Here is a 22,205-nt window from a genome sequence, read left to right on the forward strand (position 1 = left end):
TTCTGTCTCCTTGTGGTCACAGTGGGAGAGAAATGATCCGATCTTCAGGAGATGCACTCAGACTGCTGGTGGCCAAGATGGACTCAAAGACACGCAGCCAGGACTCGGCTACGACTAAACACTGAAGCAGTGGAGGACTTCCTGCTTCCTGTTTGGATTCCCAGACTGAAGGGAATATGGAATGACAACCTGTCAGATGTGTTGTGACATGACGTTGCTGTAACAGGAAGACAATCAAACCAAACAAACGGCTTTTTCGTGCTCCTAAATGATGCAGTGTGGTGGTGAGGAAAATAACTGCCTGTGCAAATCTGCAGTTTTGAATGTCCGAGTCTGTGACGGTGAGTGGGCCGAGGTCAAGACCTGATTCATGTCTGGCATCAGCAGAACTTATTTTGAAATTTGCCTCAAATTATGGTGTTCAAGGCTGTTCTTAAAAACAAACAAACTGTGAAACATTGTTTTTTTTTAACTTCATCTTACGAACCGTTTACTCTGTTGGCGAGTCAGGAAACTCCTCTTTGCACAAGTAAAACATCTAATTTATCTGTCTGCAACACAAATATATGTGTCTATATCCTGTCTTCTTTACACTCATTTTTAGACAATTTCTGAGACAAGGGAACCTGGGAATCAGTTTATTTTTGGGTGGCTTTTCTGCTGCTCTTGGGCAGAAAACCGAGGCTGGATCCAAGAGGGATTATTTTTTTTGTAACATAGCAGTTAAGCATAGCATCACAGATGTGACATTACACAATAACTAATGTACGATGTTAGTCTGCTGCAACACGTGATGGGTAAAAATACCAATTACATGTGAAAAAAGGCTTTCACAACAGTACATAGCAGCTTCCAGACGGGTTGGAGGACATTTCAAGTAATGAAGTGCACAGAAAGGAAAAGGAAGATAGGAATCGGTAACTTCCTGTTCTTTGAGTGTTTTGGTTCTTCGAGTCGATCAGCATCGATCCACCACAGCAGTTGTTAGGTTTCTAAGCCTCACTCCCCGCAGACTAACCCCGAACCCTCAGTTTCTCCTCTGAAAGCAGCTTTTTAAATCAATGGAAAGTCTTTGTTTTCATCTCCAGTGTACACAGTGTTGGTGACAAATCAAGCATTCAATTTTGTAATATTTATATTTTTTGAACCAATGAAATAAATACTATTTTGACTTTGTTTGTGTGTAATGAACCGACAGCAGGACTGAAGTGCATCTGCAGCTGGAAGCTAAAAGAGCGTCTGGGTGGAGCAGCGGCAGCGGAGCTGCTGGGTGTGTCGGCACGCTTTAGAGGCTGTTTATAGCTGCGCTGTGGTTTCCACGAGCCCAGCACTTTCCACTGACTCCAACATTCAACACTTCACTTCCTCCAAAACAGCATTCGAACATGTACAGTGTGAACCTTCCTCATAGTGCTGTGACACTCGCCGCTGGCGTTCTGATAGTCACCACATGTAGTGTCACTGCAGCGTAGTGACACTTGGCCTCTGCCAGAGTCCAGTTCCATCGTTTCTGTAGAGGGTCGACGCAAATCAGAAAGTGGTGTACGATTCAAATATCTAAGACTGAAAACACAGGAAGCCTGAAGTTAGAGGTGGTGAGTGGTGGACCACTTCCTGTAGGTGGAGGAACCATGGAGATGACCACTTCCTGTAGGTGGAGGGACCATGGAGATGACCACTTCCTGTAGGTGGACGAACCATGGAGATGACCACTTCCTGTAGGTGGACGACCATGGAGATGACCACTTCCTGTAGGTGGACGAACCATGGAGATGACCACTTCCTGTAGGTGGAGGGACCATGGAGATGACCACTTCCTGTAGGTGGACGAACCATGGAGATGACCACTTCCTGTAGGTGGAGGGACCATGGAGATGACCACTTCCTGTAGGTGGAGGGACCATGGAGATGACCACTTCCTGTAGGTGGACGAACCATGGAGATGACCACTTCCTGTAGGTGGAGGGACCATGGAGATGACCACTTCCTGTAGGTGGAGGGACCATGGAGATGACCACTTCCTGTAGGTGGAGGGACCATGGAGATGACCACTTCCTTTTGGACTACAAACACATCTCATCCCTGACATGATCACATTCCAAACTGGACTATGAGAATAAATCCTGTTCTAATAATTGATGAGTATGGACACAAATCTTTGCTCAAACATTGATCTGGTTGTTGATGTTGAAAATTCCACACTGACTGTTGAATTCAAGAAGAGAACAAAGGTTCAGTTTGACTTGTACAGGAGGCAGAGACATGAACTCAAACTGAGGCCTTTTGAAACTTTATTTATAATCCTTTTCTTATGCAATTAAGGGTTTGTCATGTGTGAGATGGAATTCAAGAGAACATATAAAGATGGACTATTAAGCTGCACGAGGCCGCCTCAGTTTCACTACATGACATTTACATTTCCAAGTGGGGCTTCGTCCAGTGGTCCTGGGTGTGAGTTGTGAACTGATGGTGGAAGATTTACATTGAGGCTGTGAGCGGTGGAAATCAATTTTGAAGTCTTGAATTTCTGAGCCCAAAAGTGTATCTTGCAGACATTATACATATACATATATACGTATATATACACACATATATACGTATATATACACATATACACACACATATATACGTATATATACACATATACGTATATATACACATATACACACACATATACGTATATATACACATATACACACACATATATATGTATATATACACATATATATGTATATATACACATATATATGTATATATACACATATATATGTATATATACACATATATATGTATATATACACATATATATGTATATATACACATATAGAAATATATACATAGATACGTATATATACATAGATACGTATATACACATAGATACGTATCTATGTGTATATACGTATATACACATACGTATATACACATATACGTATAAATATATATACATATATGTATAAATATATATACATATATGTATAAATATATATACATATATGTATAAATATATTTACATGTATATATACATATATATTACATACATATATGTATATATACACATATATGTATAAATATATATACATGTATATATACATATATATTACATACATATGTATAAATACATATATGTATAAATACATATATATTACATACATATGTATAAATACATATATGTATAAATACATATATATTACATACATATATGTATAAATACATATATATTACATACATATATGTATAAATACATATATATTACATACATATATGTATAAATACATATATATTACATACATATATGTATAAATACATATATATTACATACATATATGTATAAATACATATATATTACATACATATATGTATAAATACATATATATTACATACATATATGTATAAATACATATATATTACATACATATATGTATAAATACATATATATTACATACATATATGTATAAATACATATATATTACATACATACATGTATATATACATATATATTACATACATACATGTATATATACATATATGTATAAATATATATACATGTATATATACATACATATGTATATATTTACGTATATATACATATATACACACACATACACATATATATATATACATATATATACATACATATATACATACATATATATATATACATACATATATATATATATACATACATATATATATATATATATATATATATATATATACATACATACATATATATACATACATACATATATATATACATACATATATATATATACATACATACATATATATATACATACATATATATATATACATACATACATATATATATACATACATACATATATATATACATACATATATATATACATACATATATATATATACATACATACATATATATACATACATACATATATATATACATACATACATATATATATACATACATATATATATATACATACATACATATATATACATACATACATATATATATACATACATACATATATATATATATATATATATACATACATATATATATACATACATATATATATACATACATATATATATACATACATATATATATACATACATATATATATATACATACATATATATATATACATACATATATATATACATACATATATATATACATACATATATATATACATACATATATATATATACATACATACATATATATATATATATATATATATATATATATATATATATATATATATGTATATATCTCAGTGGTAGCTCATAACCTAATGTGGTCAAGATGATGTACAAAGACTTGGAACATAAATTCACTCACCAAACACTTGGAGTTTGCTCACTCATCTTAGTGACGTGAGCGCAGCAAAGCTCCAGTTTCTGTGTCAATGCGCGTTCATGACATTTACAGAAACACGGGGGGGGGGCCTTGCTCTGTGTTTGTTTAGTATTTACAATGAACGTCAGCGGAAGTGATGACAAGCAACAACGCTCAGTGCACCTTTGACAGACATGGGGCAGAGGCCTGATACATAACGAGGTACCTCTCTCTGGAATTCTTTCCCAGCGCTACAGACAACAGCTATGCCTCATTTCAACATATGGATGCTTGGTGTGTTTGGAGTGTATTGATGTTCACACTCCAGGAGCGCCATCATCTCCCTGGAAGCCTCCCTGATCTCCACTGGTTTGCTTTGCTCCTCCTTCAATTTAGTTTAGGTCTGGCGCTTATTTGAGGTTTGTTGAAAAAAACCTGTCAATAGGGTTAGTGTGGATGGTGGGTGGGCGCTCTTGCCTAGTGCAGCTTTATATTCCATTTAAATAATTTTAGTAAGAAGACTAAAAACATACATATTTTTACAATAAAATTATACTACAGAGTGTCAGAGCAGACAACAAATGTGCATGCGACTTCATGAAAATAACTTACGCTGTGGTTACATGACAACTGAAGCACTGACAGTCATAGAAAAGTGGTACAAAAACCTCAGAGAGAAAGGAAATATATTATATTCTATTTACAGAAAATCAGTAAAGCTCATTTATGTATAATCATTATGCTGAAATAATCAACTGTATTTGTGACGTGGCTGGTCCAATAGAAGAAACAAATAGCCCCCCCCCTCCCGCACGCGCACGCACACACACAACTAAGAGAATGTCTTAAAAATCCTGAAGTGGCGCCGGGTTCTCCCGTCATGACAGAAGTGTTCTGGCCTTAACTGGAGAGCAGAGGTCGGGGGGGGGGGGTAGTCATCATCCTGCAAAACAAAATTCAACACAAAAACATTTTTGGATGTTCACCAGTTTCTGTTTCTTCTATTTAGATGCTCAAATCCTCCAGAGGTCAGTTTGTCCATGTGGGGGTGGGAAGATATCGGGGTCTCAATAACCCAAACCCTGAATATCAATAATAATAATAATAATAATAATAACAACATCTTCATTTGTAAACATGAGTCACTCCTGTGATAGTGGATGAAGGTCCCTGAGGTAAATTCATCCTGGGTTTTACTGGCCTGATTGATTTAGGGTTGTTAGTTTCTTCAGTTCAAGCTCATGGGAGGTCAATGGTTCCAATTCCAGCTCTTGCAGTTGGAGTGTTCTTGAGCAACACAGAACCACTGAACAGAGGAAGGGGAGCCTGTCATCACCTGTCTAAGACACATTAGGAGAGTGGGGCGGATGCACTTGGGGACAATCCGGAGACATCCTGCCTTCAACTTACAGGCGAGACCAAGTGGGAAAATCTGCTGGAACAAACATGGCGGTAAATGCTAACACACCTGCGGCGTCCCCGGGGGTCTTTCACGTCATCTCTTGTGCTGGCGAGTTACACTTGTGACAGGTTTGCTCTGCAGGACACAAACACACAGCAGTTACACCGTTTATGACATTCCTGTCAGCACACAGATGTTGAGCCTGAGAGCAAAGGTCACCAGAACCTGTTCAAACATTCTGCAGCAAGGACGGGAAGGCCGGACAAACATCGTATCAAGGCTGGAATGATCCACGGAAATGAAGGAGGCTTCTGGTCTCACGGAGAAGAGATGAATGATATCAGAGACCCGGTTCATTCAAACGTGCTGCTTCACTTTGTTGTCAATCATGTCAGAATACAATAGAATAGAAAAATCAGCATTGACATTAGCATGCCAGGTTAGCATCAGCATGCAGGAAGTGACATCATGCTATGCTACACTGCACTTTAGCATCAAAGGTTGTGAGTTGCTACATGTCACATTCAGAGATCTTGATAGGAACTTGGGGCTTTGATGTGTGAGGTTCTACTGCCTCTAGTGGTCCAGTGTCATGGTGACGACTGTCCCTGCACTTGCAATGATCAAAGAGGCAGCATGAGCAGCAGCTGGGAGGGTCGAGTGCTCACTGCTGCTGAACAGGGTTCCACTGCTGTCACAAGAATTCCTCCTTCATTTCAATCTGATTTGTTCCAGTTTGTTTTTCTTTCGTTCCTCAAATCACCACCAAAGGTAACAGCACACTTGTCAGAGAGAGACACGCCTCTTGATTTGTTTGTCAGGGTTTTCTCAAAGCTGCAGGTGGAGTTACATGCTGGAAACACAAGGCAGAGCAATAAACAGATGTGCTGGTGATAATATTACTAATAAGAACGATGACAATCATAATTGTACACCAGAAATGGGAGATCCCCCTTAATCTGGGTCTATCATTAATGAAGAGGGAAAAGACACACACTTGGAATGGAGTCACGACTTACAGGAGTTCTATGTGTGTATTGCTTATGTTGCAAAAATAAAAGGACAAGGGGGGGGGGGGGGGGGGTCCTGTCTCTTCCAGACCTGAAACATTTAAAGACAAGACAACTGTAACTGGATGGATTTAAAATGACCCTGATGGTCTTGGCCCAGAATTCAGTGCAGGGGACCATCCCAGCTAAGAAGCTGTGGAATAAACTGAGGACACAGAATGCTGGGACAAGCACACATGGCACGCTTGGCCTGGCTGGACACACAAACCTCCCCCCACCAAGGTGACACCGTGGGACTGTAATGGACCACGTAGCCTCGACTAGTTCTTGTGAGCAGGGAATTGAGTTACAGATTTAGTTTGCATTACCCCACAAATGTGTTCCACTATCTACAAGTAAGGAACACCCTCAAATGCAAGCAGACTTGGAGAAGATAAAAAAACAAACGTTTGAACAATATTCTAAGCTGCTAATGGAAGAACATCCAGTCTGACATAGGATGGTGGCTGACTCAGCAGAAAATACAGGCAACGTGAGGCAAAAATGGGATTTAGAACTGAATGTGATCACTGAGGATGAGACCCAGTAATCCGTGGATGCAATCAAAAATTAGATTTTGTCAAATTCCATCTGCAATTTCAAGTCTATAAAGATGTCGCAACTTGCATCATTAGCACGTCTTCTGGAACTGTTGATAGTACAGGAGTAGACTGAAAACACAATGAACGTTGTCATTCCATTAGATCCTATGCTGCTTGCCCCCCCAACAAATGTACCCAGGAGAAATCACAGGTATGTCCTGCGTGTGCTCGTGTAAATGTGTCAATTGGGGCAAAGCCTCTTCCCCCACCAGGACGCCGGCAGACTGAAACACGTGGATGTGGTGGAGTACATGGCAGCAAAGCTGCTGAAGACCAGGGACAGTTCTCTACCCCCGCCGCCCCAACAAACTGCGAAACAGCCGACAGGAGCGCAAAGACTCAGTTACTGATGCCGCAGACAGCTGAAGGTGCGGTGCCGTACCAGCCCACCCCAGGTAGGTACTACCTAGTATCAGGCTGAAGACGCTCTGCCTCATCTGAGCACCCATGCCGGTGAAAAGATCAGGGGGTGGTTTTACTCCGCCTCCAACCAAGCAGCTTGACATCAGTTAAAGTGTCTCACTTCCCTGACGACCAACAGCTCAGAGGTGCTCTCAGCTCTGGAAGCTCATCAGGGCCTCGAGGAGAACGCCGCCCTCCTCCAGGGCTTCAGACACAAATGCTCCTGGGAAGAGGCCGTAACCGGACTTTAGTCATTATTTATCATACATAGTTTGTTAAGAAAAAAATACTGATTAAAATCCTAAACTGATTTTGGTGTGAAAAAAAATCAGATCATTATCTTTATCCCTTATTTGCTTGCACCAAAGTGCAACATATCAGCTTTGGGCAGTGTGGTCATTGTGGATCTGTATCATGTGATCTGTCCTCACATCACCTCATCACAACCAAACTACTGAGGTCCAGTAGAAAATGACTGACATTTACTTTGACATGTTAAGTATGAGTCCATTCCAAGCTGCTTCCACCATCAGTCTCCAGCTGTGGAATTGCACCTAAATGAAAACACATCTAAGGGTTGATACCATTCTTCTAGAGTTCACCTCATCCATTTTCTATACTGCTTCAGGGTCGTGGGAGGGTGGAGCCTATCCCAGCTGACACTGGGTGAGAGGCGTGGTTCACCCTGAACGAGTCAAGGACACTTGGACATGGTCACTGTCGGAAGTGAGGATCGAGCCAGCAACCCCTCGGTTACTAGACAGCCACTCTACCTCTGAGTCATGCCACCCCTGAGTTTTCACCGAACAAATAATATGCAGTCGTATACTCATGAATACATCTTGAGTTCTGTGTGGGGGATCAGCTGGAACGGTTCAGGTTCTCCTCTCATCAGTAGGGTTTCTCAGTTCGAGTCTCTGGTGGGAGCTGAAGCTTTTATTACTCTTAAGGGATTGTGACCTTCTACAGGGTCAATAGGTCACATGGAGCTCTGAGGTCACATGAGGGTGTTGCTCCTCTATCCCCACCCCATCCTGGGGATTGAACCAGCAACCCTCTGGTTCATAGGTTCTTTACTCAGGCCATTTCTGCTCACAGGGCTTAGACCAGGGTTAGGGAACCATGTGCCTTGGAGGGCCGTGTGTGTGCAGGTTTTCCTTCCAACCCAACCCTTTAACAGGTGATTCCACTGATTAACACTCCTCTGTGGCTGAAGGTGTGTTAATCAGTGGAATCACCTGTTAAAGTTTTGGGTTGGAAGGAAAACCTGCACACACACGGCCCTCCATGGCACATGGTTCCCTACCCCTGGGTTAGACTCTGTTGACACTCCTTTCTGAAATGTCACCTGAAGAGTGGTAAGGACATGGCCCACCTCAGAGAAGGCCTGGTCCACTCATGTACTGGTGGTACTGCATGGATTGGATCGATACAACACTAACATGTATTGAACTAAATTAACTATCAATTACTCTCAACTGATCTCCACTGAACCATATATAATACAATTTTCATGTATTCATTAAACTCAATTAAAGGACTTTTATGATAGGACAACTTTATGGCTATATTTATTTTAACAAAACTTTGCCAGACCTGAAAATTGCCACTTTCGTATTTCATAATCTTTTCAGGGTTTTCATGATTGTGTTTACATGCTGACGCCATAAGAGCATAAACGTTGCTCTAGTGACCCCTGGAGGCCAGCAGGACATTACAATGAAGCCAAAACTAGAACCAAAGGAGTGTTCTACTCACCGAGTGTTCAGGACATCTCATGGAGAAGTTCTCCTCATTCAGGACACAACCTGGGACACACACACACACACACACAGGTACACACTCAACCTCCCTTATCTACAGCTGCATTCATGTTAAAGCACGTGCGTGCGTGCGCGCGCACACACACACACACACACACACACACTAGGGTTAGACCAATATGGATTTTTTTTTAGGGCAGATAACACTGATTTTCCTCCATCACCCTTCACTGATGGCCGATTTTCTTAAGCCGATACTGCTTTGCCCCCTCAATTTACATTAAAAAAACCAAATGACACGATAAAATATTACAGGCCAAGAAACATTTATTGAGTGCAGTTTAAATAAACTAAATACAAATATTTAAACATAAATAAAACAACTGTATCACAGCCAGCCTTCCCTGAAGGGGCTCGCTGAATTGTTGCCACTGGGTTTCGTTCGGCAGCCATCTGAATAAAGAATAAAAAAAAACACAGGTTAGTATCGGTCCTTGAGCGCCCCCTACATTCATACCACCAGGATCGTCACCCTTCATCGACGGCTACTCCACAGCCTGATGGTGCATTTTTGTCATATAGGACAGATATAATCTCCATCCCAAAATGTCCTTCTGCCACACATTAAATAATTCAAGAGGAAACCCTGAACTTGAAAAGTAGCGTTTGACCTGAAGTGCTCGATTTGTAACTGAACGCTGCCAAGGTTTAAATTTTTCAGCACTGACTCAAAGAACAGGCCTGGAAAAGACTCATCAACTTTAGAAGGGATGATTATTCAACCATGTACTAACAGTTCTCTCATGTAATCTCTCATCGATGTGGTGGCTGCTCCTCCCCAGTAAGTGGGAAGCCCCGCCCCCAAACACACACACACACAGGTGAGCTGACGCTGACTGCAAAACTCCACCACCGCTGTATTGATAACGACAGCCAACGGCTCTGAACAGGTTTTCACGAAACATCTTCAAATTCCTACAGCTACACGCTCTGGGGGAGCGAGGGAGTTTAGCCTGTATGAGTTACTGCATAAACAGCCAGAGAAAAATTTAAACTGACTCGTGAGCAGGTGGTGGTAAGAAATTTCACGACCACCACCAAATTCTCTATGAAGGCAAATGCTGGAGGTTGGACATGCCGTGAAGTTACCTAAAGAAACAAAAGTAAAACTTACTGTTGTCCTGGAGCAGCTTCCACCACTCTATCAGTGGGGGAGGGGCATGGGCTGCATGTGGGCTGCAGGGACTTCCGGCAACACAGCTGCCCGCGTGGATGCCTGGCTGTAAATCACGCTGGGGAAAATAAATTGGAGAACCCACGAGCGAATCGGCCGATCCCAATACAAGTAAAATACGCAAAAATCACGCCGATCCTTCATGCATGCACACAAACATGCATGTGTATACACACACTTGCACTCACACATACATGCACGCATACACACTCACCCCTTAATCATCCCAACTCCATATCACATATGACACATGTCGCACACAATTTTATCACAACCTGTTGCAGCACAATATGACACGCTCTGCAACAGCCTACTTGAGTTCTTAGAATGTAAATAGAACTGAAGTGTGAATTGGAAGAGTTTTGGACGGTTCTGAGTTTTCCAGGCAGGCAATCGACACTGAGTGAAAATAAGATGTCGCGTCCTGCTACGGAGAACACAGAAACTTTAATGTGTTACAATAATATTTGTAACTACGTTCTTCAAACAAATGTTCTCTAAAAGAAGAGTGATGCTGCCACTGCAGCACGGGACAGCAGAGAAACCTTAAATTGATACAATGACATGAGACGAGTCATAATGTGGTGAAGTGCAATACGATTAGGGAGCATCTTCTTTTCGTAACACAATGGGATCGATAACAGATGATGTTTTACCTTGACAGTTTTTCGACTGTTTCTTCAGTCTTCTTCAGAATACGTCATCTGACGTGCGTCGTGACGTGCCTTATCATCTGATGAATCCTGAAGGTGTGACCAGCCCGGCAATCTGGTGGATTTTCTGCCAGGCTGGCCACACCACCTGCCACCTGTTGGTTTCTGAAGGTGAGAGGCCCATGAGTGGGACAGCATATACCCCCACCTCAACCCAGTGGATGGTGTCTCTGATTTGTCCAGAATTCCTGATTTCTATGGCCTCCCTGATCCAGCGTTTGAATTTACTGTCTTCTGTACCAATGATTTGTGCTTTGTCCCAGTCCACTGATGGTTTCTTTGGTTCCACCAGATTGCCAGGCTGGTCATGCCTTCAGGATTCCATCAGATGATAAGGCACGTCACGATGCACGTCAGATGACGTATTCTGAAGAAGACTGAAGAAACAGTCGAAAAACTGTCAAGGTAAAGCCACATCTTTTATCGGTCTCATTGTGTTACGAAAAGAAGATACACCCTAATCTACTGGAGCAGACAAAAAGAACATTATTACTGTAAGTGCTTTACAAGTCTGGTCCTTTTATCAACCAACCAGGCTGTTCTAATATTTACTCCACATTACTCATTATTATTGTTCAATCATGATATTGTGGTCATATTTTTCAAAGAACTAATAGTCGTCTCACCATCTTATCTCTTTGTGTTGCCAAACAATATGGATACTTGGGGCTGTAATAATATAGACTATTTTCGTGTGCAGCCTTTGTCCGGTGTTTGTGTACTGCACCTGACTGCGTGGCACATCTGTAGTGGTAATTCCTGGAACACCCTTTCTGGAAACATCCCATTATTGCACCAGTTTGTTGGCATGTTGAACACGTCTGAAGAGAGAAGAAGAAGAAGAGGAGGGAGCAAATGTGACATCTTCTCTTCATCATCTTTGTTAATGACATTGACATAAATCTCGTCTTCATTTCTGTTTACTGAGGAACCTCTGCTTGTCCAAACAGCTGCAGCTCCAAACTCTCAGCTTTTTGTTCTGTTGGATTATCAACAGCACAACAATCACCTTAATAGTTTCTGGGCTATTCAGTGTTAGCAACTACTGGCATGAGCAGCTATGCAGCACTAGCAACGACTGGAGTTAGCAACTATGCAGCGTTAGCAGCTACTTGTTGGCGTTAGCAGCTATGCAGCACTAGCAAAGACTGGGGTTAGCAACAATGCAGCGTTAGCAGCTACTTTTCGGCGTTAGCAGCTATGCAGCACTAGCAACGACTGGAGTTAGCAACTATGCCGCGTTAGCAGCTACTTGGCGGCGTTAGCAGCTATGCCTCTGCATGAGCAGCTACTTGGTGCTAGTAACAGTCAAATGTTTGTGTTGTCCAGGTCTGATCCAGTGTCAGTCCTTTGAATTAAGAAACACATTTAGTGTTGACACTGTGATGACACTGAATTAACAACATCATGATTGGGATTTGTATTAGATCTGAACTTATCACAAGAGGACATGGAAACAACTTCTAAAATGCTGCTTTCCTGATCTGACCAGCTCAAGCATTCTACCTTATACACCCTGATTTGGTTAAATCCTTCTACATGTCCTTCAACTCTGAGCAGCCAAACATCCCCAGGAAGTTTATATCTTCCAATAAAAAGAGCTCAATATGCGTCACTCACGGTTTCATGTGCAAGCCGAGCCGCCTCCTCCAGCCCATACAGCTTCCCTCTGACTAGAAAGATGCCGGCGGACCAGATGCCACAGTCCTCATGGATCCAGCACTCATCCAGATCAGGATGCACCCCTGGCAAGGCGTCATCCTTGCCACCATCATCTGAGTTAGTGAATCCATGTTCGACCTCTTTCTGCTGCAGGCCATGGCGGTGTGCGGGGTAGTAGGGGCCATGAAGGTCCCCGAGGGCAGTTACATTGGCTGTCTGACCACACAGGCAGCACAGCAGTGAGGCAGGACACTCTTTGTCCCCGCTGAGACGACCCAGCTGGTAACAGGACGTGCTGGGGACAAACCCAGACGGCGAGCTGTTGGCTGTGGGATGCCTCCCTGGGCCACTGCAGACTGCGGCCTCCTGCTCCTTAGAGTTAACCACTGTGCACACTTGCCGTTCCATGCGCACAAACGGGCAAAAACTCTCCGCCTTCTTCTCCTTCTTCCCCTCTCTGACGCTGGCATATCGAAGTTTAATTTCTGGCTCTCTGGCTGAGAAAAGAGTGGACGGGCCCATCTGAGTGCAGCGTTTTCTCCTCTGCTGCGACACCGTTTTCCTGTCCACTACCACGCTGCTGCTGACAGGTGTCTGTGGACGCCGTTCCAGTGACACTCTAAGATTTTGTTTGCTTCTTCGCAATCTTTTATTTCTATGAAGTGCAAGTGACTTCTTTTGTTTGATATTTTTGGTGTATGAAGGTTTGCAGCGTGGTATCCTCTGGTCCCGCGACCCTGCCGGCTGTATGTTCAAGGACGACTTCCTGTCTGTCCGAGTGTCCACATCAGACTCATCTGAAATACTGCTCAGTCTGTGTGACACATTCGTCCGTGTTATGGAGTCATCTGAGCTGGACATCCTCAGTGCGTACTCCATCATGTCATCAGAATCACAGCTTTCATAATACATTCCCACCACGTCCTTTTTGACTCGTCTTCTCAAATTGAGGCGAGATGCGCTTCGGGTGAACTGAGGCATCTCAGAGACACATTTTCGGATTCTGGTGCTGCGTTTTTCCTGTCTGGGAGTAGGTTCTCTTTCCGCATGCTTCTTGCAAGAAACATTTTTCTTCCTGGTAGAAGTTCGTCCTTGCTTCTTGTCATTTGTGACTGAAACTTCGATGACATCACTGTCATCACTTGATATGTCTACTGGAGACTCAACATGGTTGCGGTAAACAGCACTCAGGTCTGAGAGGAGGACCACAGGCCGGGCATGGTGTACCGGAATGTCCACAGAGCTCTCAGAGGTGTCCTCAGAGTAGGAGCTCTCAGGGCTGGGGGAGCTCAGAGGCTGAGGGAGGTGGTAGCAACCTCGGCCTTCGTCCAGGGAGGACGCAGCCGGGGACAGAGGCTCAATGATGTGTCTCACACTGTCTTGGATGAAAGAACTGCACAAAAGAGGCTCCTTCGCTGAGGACAGCAGGACAATGACATCAGAGCCGCTGTCGCTCTCCTCGCCACCGCTGCTCTCAGCGCCTGGACCGCAGCTCTGATCTGGCCCATAGAAGGCTGGATACCACAGGTTCCGATGGACGCCATCGTGGTAGAGATCCAGCCCTGGAGCTAGCGTTGAATTCATGTAGTCACCTAACACCTCGGGACTCTGCTCAACGTCTCTGTGGTGGACACGTGCCTCGGGACGCAGCTGCGTGGACAAGGATTCATAGGAAGACGACGCTCTGGATCTGTAGGAAGAGCTGATCTCTGTGCTGCAGTTTGGTGGGCGTCGGTGATACCACTCCGGCTTCTTTGCAAGGTCCATAGCATCAGTGTGGCTGCAGGTCCGGGAGTTGACTGAGTAGCCCTTGGACAGGTCCATAGCCATGACAGACGGATCCTGAAGGGACACTTCCATCACTGCAAAACACACAGAAGAGGACAAACTCTTGGACTAACCTCCTGATAAATCTGGGTGCGTTTATCTCTCACCTTTGGTAACCCAGAGGGTTTTGAAAACTTCATTCATGTCTTACGAAACCTTTCAGCCACTGTTCAGGGATCAACCAAAGAACCATTACAAATCACAGCAATAAAATTTGTCCTGAACTATTGCCAGGAACTTTTACTCACTTAATAATAAAAAACCTGCACTATATAAGGTATATCGTAACTAAATAAGTACTTCACATACTAGTAAGATGAACATATTTCCTGTTAATATCATTGGTGTTTAGGTTTAATGCGGATCCTGATGAAGCTGAAGGATATTCAGGCACCATGGTAGAGGCAAAACTTTATCTGGAAATCCACCCATCCATCCATCATCCCTCCATGTTCTCCCTCTTCTCCTATTGAGGGTGGTGGGGGTGGAGCCTATCCCAGCAGCCTTCCCCCTGGACAGGTCACCAGTCCATGGCAGGGCCAACACATAGAGACAGACAACCATTGGCTCTCCCAGCCATGCCTACGGTCAATTTAGAGTCTGGATTAACCTGGTCCCTCTTGATGTCTTTGGACTGTGGAGGAAGCTGGAGTACCAGAGAGAACCCAGCAGGAACAGGGAGAACATGGAGACTCACACAGAAACACCCCCTCCCCAAACCTTTCTTGCTGGGTGGCGACAGTGAGGACCACTGCTCCACCCTGCTGCTCTTATCTGGAAATATTATCCACATTTTGAGAAAAACAAGTCTAAAAGCAGCATTTATTGCACATTACAGTCACAAACTGTTGAAAAATACAAACAAAATTTTATAGTGATATTTGAGATAATTCATAGGAGCTGATAACAGCTTGGCAAAAACACTTACACTTTCTCTACCCAATTTAGAATTCACATCTTAATAATTAACAGCTTTAGGTAAAAGTCACTTTATTACTTCTTAATAATAACATGTTGAATTTATAGCTATTTTTCTTGTTTTTGTCTATTTCTGGTATGGTACATCAGCCAGTAGAAATATGATCACTTTCAGATTCTAATTGTAAATAATCGGAATGTTTGGGACTACATGATCACTGGAACTCTGTAGAACTTTAGAACATCTTAAGATCTGACTGATTAAACAGTCACGATTGAGTCAGTTTAACTGGTGAACAACTCGAGATTAATGCAGACCTGAAGGAAACTAATGCCCGTCAATCATCCATGAATTTACTCCCTGATAAACGTCGCAGTGTGTCAACATAGATAATTTTAATTAAAGTTACACAGTCAAATCGACATAAATCGAAAGGGAGGCCTAAATACGTGTCAGACTGGTTGTTACTCTTACCCCTGCGGCGGTGGTCGTCTGGTCCAGCCCGGGGCTCCCACACACGTCTCGGGTAGCGGGGTTAGCTTACACACCTTCCAGGCCCATCCAGGCCGGATGTAAACAACAGCAGCGAGTTCATGCTAGCTGCTAGCATCGTTAGCTGCCTAGCTAGCACCGTTCGCTGACTAGCTAACTGGCGCCTTTAGCTGTCCAGCTAACTAGCACCGGTACCGTACCTGCTCGGCCGTTAGCCCGACACACGCGACGAACGACACCGACTCACCAACATATTCGTCCGTGCACCAGCCGGGACGAGTCTGAGCTGCCCCCGGAGCAGCGTCAATTCACACGGAAACATATCGGGTGAACCCGGAAGAGAACGATTGCTTTCAAAGTAACAAAATGAAAAGCCGTTAATGCTCGAGTCTAAATGGGCCCTTCCGTATTCACACAAAGCACATTCCATCTCACAGAGAAATGTTGTAAAAAGTAGAACTATTCAAAAATATCACATCACATTGTTTTTCTGTAAGGGTGTGGGTGACCTTTGACCCCTAAAATGTTGTCAGCTCATCTTTGAGTCCCAGTGGACATGTGGGGCAGAAATGTCCTCCAGGTGTCCCAGACAAATGAAGAATTTAATAAGACTGGGACAGATGGATGGAGCGAGAGACAGATGGATGGATGGACCCAATTGGTCAAGGCAGATGGCCGCCCACTCTGAGCCCGGTTGCCTGAGGTTTCTTCTGTTAGAAGGAGTTTTTCTCACCAGTGTCGCCAAGTGCTGCTCATGTAGGAACATTGGGTCTCTTCCATCTGAGTTAGAGAGGGAGGTTCGAGAGGGAGGGAGGGACAGATGTTGGTGGTAGGGACTGACGGATGGAGGGAGAGAGACAGATGAAGGGACGGACAGACAGGAGGAGGGACAGAGACAGATGGATGAAGGGAGAGACAGGAGGAGGGGGGTGGAGATAGACATATGGAGGGAGGGACAAGATGGAGGGAGTGAACGACAGGAGGAGGGAGGGAGACGTATGCAGGAAGAGACAGATGAGGGAGGCCAGAGGTGGAGGGAGTGAGGGGAGGTAGAATCTGGGCTTTTATTTTGAAAGATTGACTCGGAAATTCCCTGAATTAGATCGCAAACCTTGACAGTTTTCGTTCAAGAAAAGTGCTGCAACTGCACAAGAACAGCTGGAATATTTCTCCTTCATGTTATATTTCGATGAGCTGAGCTGAAGTTTTGCAATTGGAATATTTACTTCACAGATTTTACTTCAATGGGAGAGCCAATGGTTGTCTGTCGACTAGCCTAGAGTTCCTCAAGGCTCTGGATTCTGCGGGGCTGTCTTGGTTGACACGACTCTGCAGCATTGTGTGAACATTGGGGGTACTGCCTCTAGATTAGCAGACTTGGGTGGTGGTTTCTCCTTTTTAAGAAGCCGTGTGGTTTTCGTCCTGGTCGTGGAACTGTGGGCCAGCTCTACACTCTCGGCAGGGTGCTTGGGATTTTGCCCAACCAGTCTACCTGTGTTTTGTGGAGAAGGCATTCAACCATGTCCCCTGGGGAATCCTGTGGGGAGTACTCCAGGTGTATGGGATACTGGACCGCCTGATTTGGGTGTTTCGTTCCCTGTATGACTGGTGCCAGAGCTTGGTCTGCATTGCAGACAGTAAGTCAGACTTGTTTCCAGTGAGGATTGCACTCCACTAGGGCTGCCCTTTGTCACCGATTCTGTTCATAAATTTTATGGACACCAGGATCAGGTCTCTGCTTTTTGCGCACAATTTGGCGCCATCTCCAGGTATCTGCAGGTGAAAATGCAGCATCTATCATCGTGACCGTGCGCTTGATCCCAGCAGGAGGCGAGTGTGAGAAGAAGGCAGTGAGTACGAATCACTGCACTGCCACACATTCCTTGACACAGCTGGTCTTAACTAGATGTATGCATCGATTATTATTTTTATTGTATATTCATTACATTTTTTAATGTATTGAAGTCTTTTGGTCGCACAAGAGCAGTTTCATGTGTCTGACGGTCACTGAACTGGTGGAATGATGAATAAGGAAAGTCTGTTGTTGTCCATCATCCCGAGCAGAAATGAGAGCCGCGCTAGCTTAGCACAATGACTGTTAGTGGATAGGAAGTGTTAGCATCAGCCAGCTCAGGTCCAGGATGCTGGTGTGTCCAGCAGTCGTTCTCCAAGCAACAGTCAGTGAACTTCACCACGACTCAAAATTACACTGAAGAAAAGAGCCCAGTGGATCTTCAGACCCCTGGTACAGCCCACATCTGTATCGGAATTATTTCTCCAACTACGAGCTGACATCCCTCCACGTCCCCATGACAATACCCTGATATAAAGTACACGCAACTGTCAAATAAGAGCCGGTTTAGGATCAGGGTTCACAGGAAGTTGGTTACACAGGAGGTTAATGACAGGCTTCATTCAATGGTTACCTGAAATAATTAGGGCCTGAGCCTGAAGGTTCTTCAGGCAAAGACCCTATTCTGTTTGCTCGGCAGAACAACACATCAGCAGCACTAAAACACTACAAACACACACTAACCAGTCCACCCCCCCCCCCCCCCCAACCCCCATGAGGCAGCTGGGCCAGACGGCCTGGAGCTGGTTTTCACATCCACACCATTCAAAACCTGGTCCTGGACTGTTCTTGCTGTCAATGAGCGCGCAATATGAGCATTTTGAGCATCATCTAATTTCACCCCCTGAACTTGCATGAAATACGCCACACTTGTCCGGTCTGGCTAAACATTCTCTAATCTCACAAAAAAAAAGAGAAAAAGTCTATAGCGCCACCTAGGGAGCCACACAACTAAAAGATAATTTTAGATAATTTGGAGCGCTATAACTCCTCCCACGAATGTCCCACAAACATGGGACCAACACCGTTGGACTCGTCTCATCAAGACCAACAATTCCTACACTCTGACCCCTCACCTGTCTACAACAGAATGTCCACAAATTGGACAAAACTGTCAAAATGAGGAATTTTTTTACTCCCCAAACAAAATCTATCTCCTCCTAGGGCATTAATGGTATCGCTTCCAAACTTTCACACATCAATCTCACAACTCTGCTCTTCAAAAATCTTTAAAAGTTTTTATGTGAATTACCTGGTTTGGATTTTGAAAGCCGTCAAAGTGGGGGAGACACGTTTCAGCTTCCAATGGAAGCCTATGGGGAGACGGTGTCCTCTCAGGTACATACTGTCAAACAAACGCTTCTCACGTCTACACCATCCATCCCACAGCTCTACCAACCACACCACTGCATTCCTGACAAAAACCCCTCCAAGAACATGGTGTTCTGTGTCCCTCTGGACCAGCGTATGCCGACTTCTTCCTCTTGTCCCACTCCAGTCCTGGTGCTCCTCCTCTCTCTCCACTCTAGCACAGATCAGAGACAGAGCAGTGGGGAGGGGTTCTTAAAGGGCCAGCTCTCAGCTCTGCTCTCACTCTAGCACAGATCAAAGACAGAGCAGTGGGGGAGGGGTTCTTAAAGGGCCAGCTCTCAGCTCTGCTCTCACTCTAGCACAGATCAAAGACAGAGCAGTGGGGGAGGGGTTCTTAAAGGGCCAGCTCTCAGCTCTGCTCTCACTCTAGCACAGATCAGAGACAGAGCAGTGGGGGAGGGGTTCTTAAAGGGCCAGCTCTCAGCTCTGCTCTCACTCTAGCACAGATCAGAGACAGAGCAGTGGGGAGGGGTTCTTAAAGGGCCAGCTCTCAGCTCTGCTCTCTCTCTAGCACAGATCAGAGACAGAGCAGTGGGGAGGGGTTCTTAAAGGGCCAGCTCTCAGCTCTGCTCTCACTCTAGCACAGATCAAAGACAGAGCAGTGGGGGAGGGGTTCTTAAAGGGCCAGCTCTCAGCTCTGCTCTCACTCTAGCACAGATCAAAGACAGAGCAGTGGGGGAGGGGTTCTTAAAGGGCCAGCTCTCAGCTCTGCTCTCACTCTAGCACAGATCAGAGACAGAGCAGTGGGGGAGGGGTTCTTAAAGGGCCAGCTCTCAGCTCTGCTCTCACTCTAGCACAGATCAGAGACAGAGCAGTGGGGAGGGGTTCTTAAAGGGCCAGCTCTCAGCTCTGCTCTCTCTCTAGCACAGATCAGAGACAGAGCAGTGGGGAGGGGTTCTTAAAGGGCCAGCTCTCAGCTCTGCTCTCACTCTAGCACAGATCAGAGACAGAGCAGTGGGGGAGGGGTTCTTAAAGGGCCAGCTCTCAGCTCTGCTCTCACTCTAGCACAGATCAAAGACAGAGCAGTGGGGGAGGGGTTCTTAAAGGGCCAGCTCTCAGCTCTGCTCTCACTCTAGCACAGATCAGAGACAGAGCAGTGGGGAGGGGTTCTTAAAGGGCCAGCTCTCAGCTCTGCTCTCACTCTAGCACAGATCAGAGACAGAGCAGTGGGGGAGGGGTTCTTAAAGGGCCAGCTCTCAGCTCTGCTCTCACTCTAGCACAGATCAAAGACAGAGCAGTGGGGAGGGGTTCTTAAAGAGCCAGCTCTCAGCTCTGCTCTCACTCTAGCACAGATCAAAGACAGAGCAGTGGGGGAGGGGTTCTTAAAGGGCCAGCTCTCAGCTCTGCTCTCACTCTAGCACAGATCAAAGACAGAGCAGTGGGGAGGGGTTCTTAAAGGGCCAGCTCTCAGCTCTGCTCTCACTCTAGCACAGATCAGAGACAGAGCAGTGGGGGAGGGGTTCTTAAAGGGCCAGCTCTCAGCTCTGCTCTCACTCTAGCACAGATCAGAGACAGAGCAGTGGGGGAGGGGTTCTTAAAGGGCCAGCTCTCAGCTCTGCTCTCACTCTAGCACAGATCAAAGACAGAGCAGTGGGGGAGGGGTTCTTAAAGGGCCAGCTCTCAGCTCTGCTCTCACTCTAGCACAGATCAAAGACAGAGCAGTGGGGAGGGGTTCTTAAAGGGCCAGCTCTCAGCTCTGCTCTCACTCTAGCACAGATCAAAGACAGAGCAGTGGGGAGGGGTTCTTAAAGGGCCAGCTCTCAGCTCTGCTCTCACTCTAGCACAGATCAAAGACAGAGCAGTGGGGAGGGGTTCTTAAAGGGCCAGCTCTCAGCTCTGCTCTCACTCTAGCACAGATCAGAGACAGAGCAGTGGGGAGGGGTTCTTAAAGGGCCAGCTCTCAGCTCTGCTCTCACTCTAGCACAGATCAGAGACAGAGCAGTGGGGGAGGGGTTCTTAAAGGGCCAGCTCTCAGCTCTGCTCTCTCTCTAGCACAGATCAAAGACAGAGCAGTGGGGGAGGGGGTTCTTAAAGGGCCAGCTCTCAGCTCTGCTCTCACTCTCTGATCAGACTCAGGCTTCTAACTCCTCAACTACAAGGCCTCCACACTGGACCAGGACACCCTGGGGTTCAGGCCAGGGCTCAGGCCCTCACAATGCTGCTTGCAGCTTGAATTGAGGTTGAGATTTGCTGCTGCTGGACGTTCCACTGTTTTAAAATGACTCCTCTTCACTGACTATTCTAAGTGGCTGTAGTTGTACTTTTACAAGGGATATGACAATGTTTTCCACCACCGATTCATACTCAGGTTCAGTGTATATGTGGACGTACTTCAGTTGGAGGGTCCTGAAGTTCCTGAGGGTCCTTAGAAACCATGCAGCCAATATTGAAGCAGCTGCTGGAATTTCTGACCTTATTTGGAGGTGTAAGTAGTGTGTATTCCTGTTTCCCAAAAAGTAAATGAGTGAAGAACTGTAGAAATATGCTCACCATAAGACTTACTGCAGAGGGTCTTCAAGCGTGACTTATTCAAGCATTAGTGGGATTAATGTCTGAACAGCATCTCCCGTGGGCATGCATGTGGACAGGG

General features: G+C 44.6%; 2 protein-coding genes across 14 annotated transcripts in view; one reads left to right on the top strand and one right to left on the bottom strand.

Annotated features, from left to right (window-relative positions):
- radil2a (Ras association and DIL domains 2a) overlaps positions 1-1,176 on the top strand; it is a 28,290-nt gene extending 27,114 nt beyond the window's left edge. For all 3 annotated transcript variants that reach the window (XM_086185439.1, XM_086185438.1, XM_086185437.1), the window contains exon 16: positions 23-1,176. In XM_086185439.1, coding sequence (XP_086041565.1) covers positions 23-125 — 103 coding nt within the window. In that variant the 3' untranslated portion in view covers positions 126-1,176. The remainder of the gene's footprint in view (positions 1-22) is intronic.
- On the bottom strand, positions 678-16,914 carry LOC147244500 (uncharacterized). 11 transcript variants are annotated; one of them, XM_086185443.1, is made up of 7 exons: positions 16,375-16,848; positions 13,113-15,016; positions 12,220-12,313; positions 9,541-9,590; positions 5,955-6,040; positions 5,796-5,864; positions 4,266-5,270 (listed from the first exon to the last, which is right to left on the bottom strand). In XM_086185443.1, exons 2-6 carry the CDS (start codon positions 15,012-15,014, stop codon positions 5,843-5,845), a joined length of 2,154 nt encoding a protein of 717 aa, XP_086041569.1. In that variant the 5' UTR covers positions 15,015-15,016; positions 16,375-16,848; the 3' UTR covers positions 4,266-5,270; positions 5,796-5,842. The 11 variants fall into 11 exon arrangements, 6 of the variants coding, with proteins under 6 accessions (XP_086041567.1, XP_086041566.1, XP_086041569.1 ...); XR_015110103.1 differs by having other exon boundaries at positions 5,796-6,582; positions 16,375-16,845; XR_015110105.1 differs by having other exon boundaries at positions 5,796-6,103; positions 16,375-16,844.
- Positions 16,915-22,205: the final 5,291 nt, after the last annotated feature.

This window comes from Aulostomus chinensis, chromosome 18 (genome assembly GCF_037954235.1).
Source record: "Aulostomus chinensis isolate RoL2024-O1b breed Wild chromosome 18, RoL_Achi_v1.0, whole genome shotgun sequence".
NCBI classification, from domain to species: Eukaryota; Metazoa; Chordata; class Actinopteri; order Syngnathiformes; family Aulostomidae; genus Aulostomus; species Aulostomus chinensis.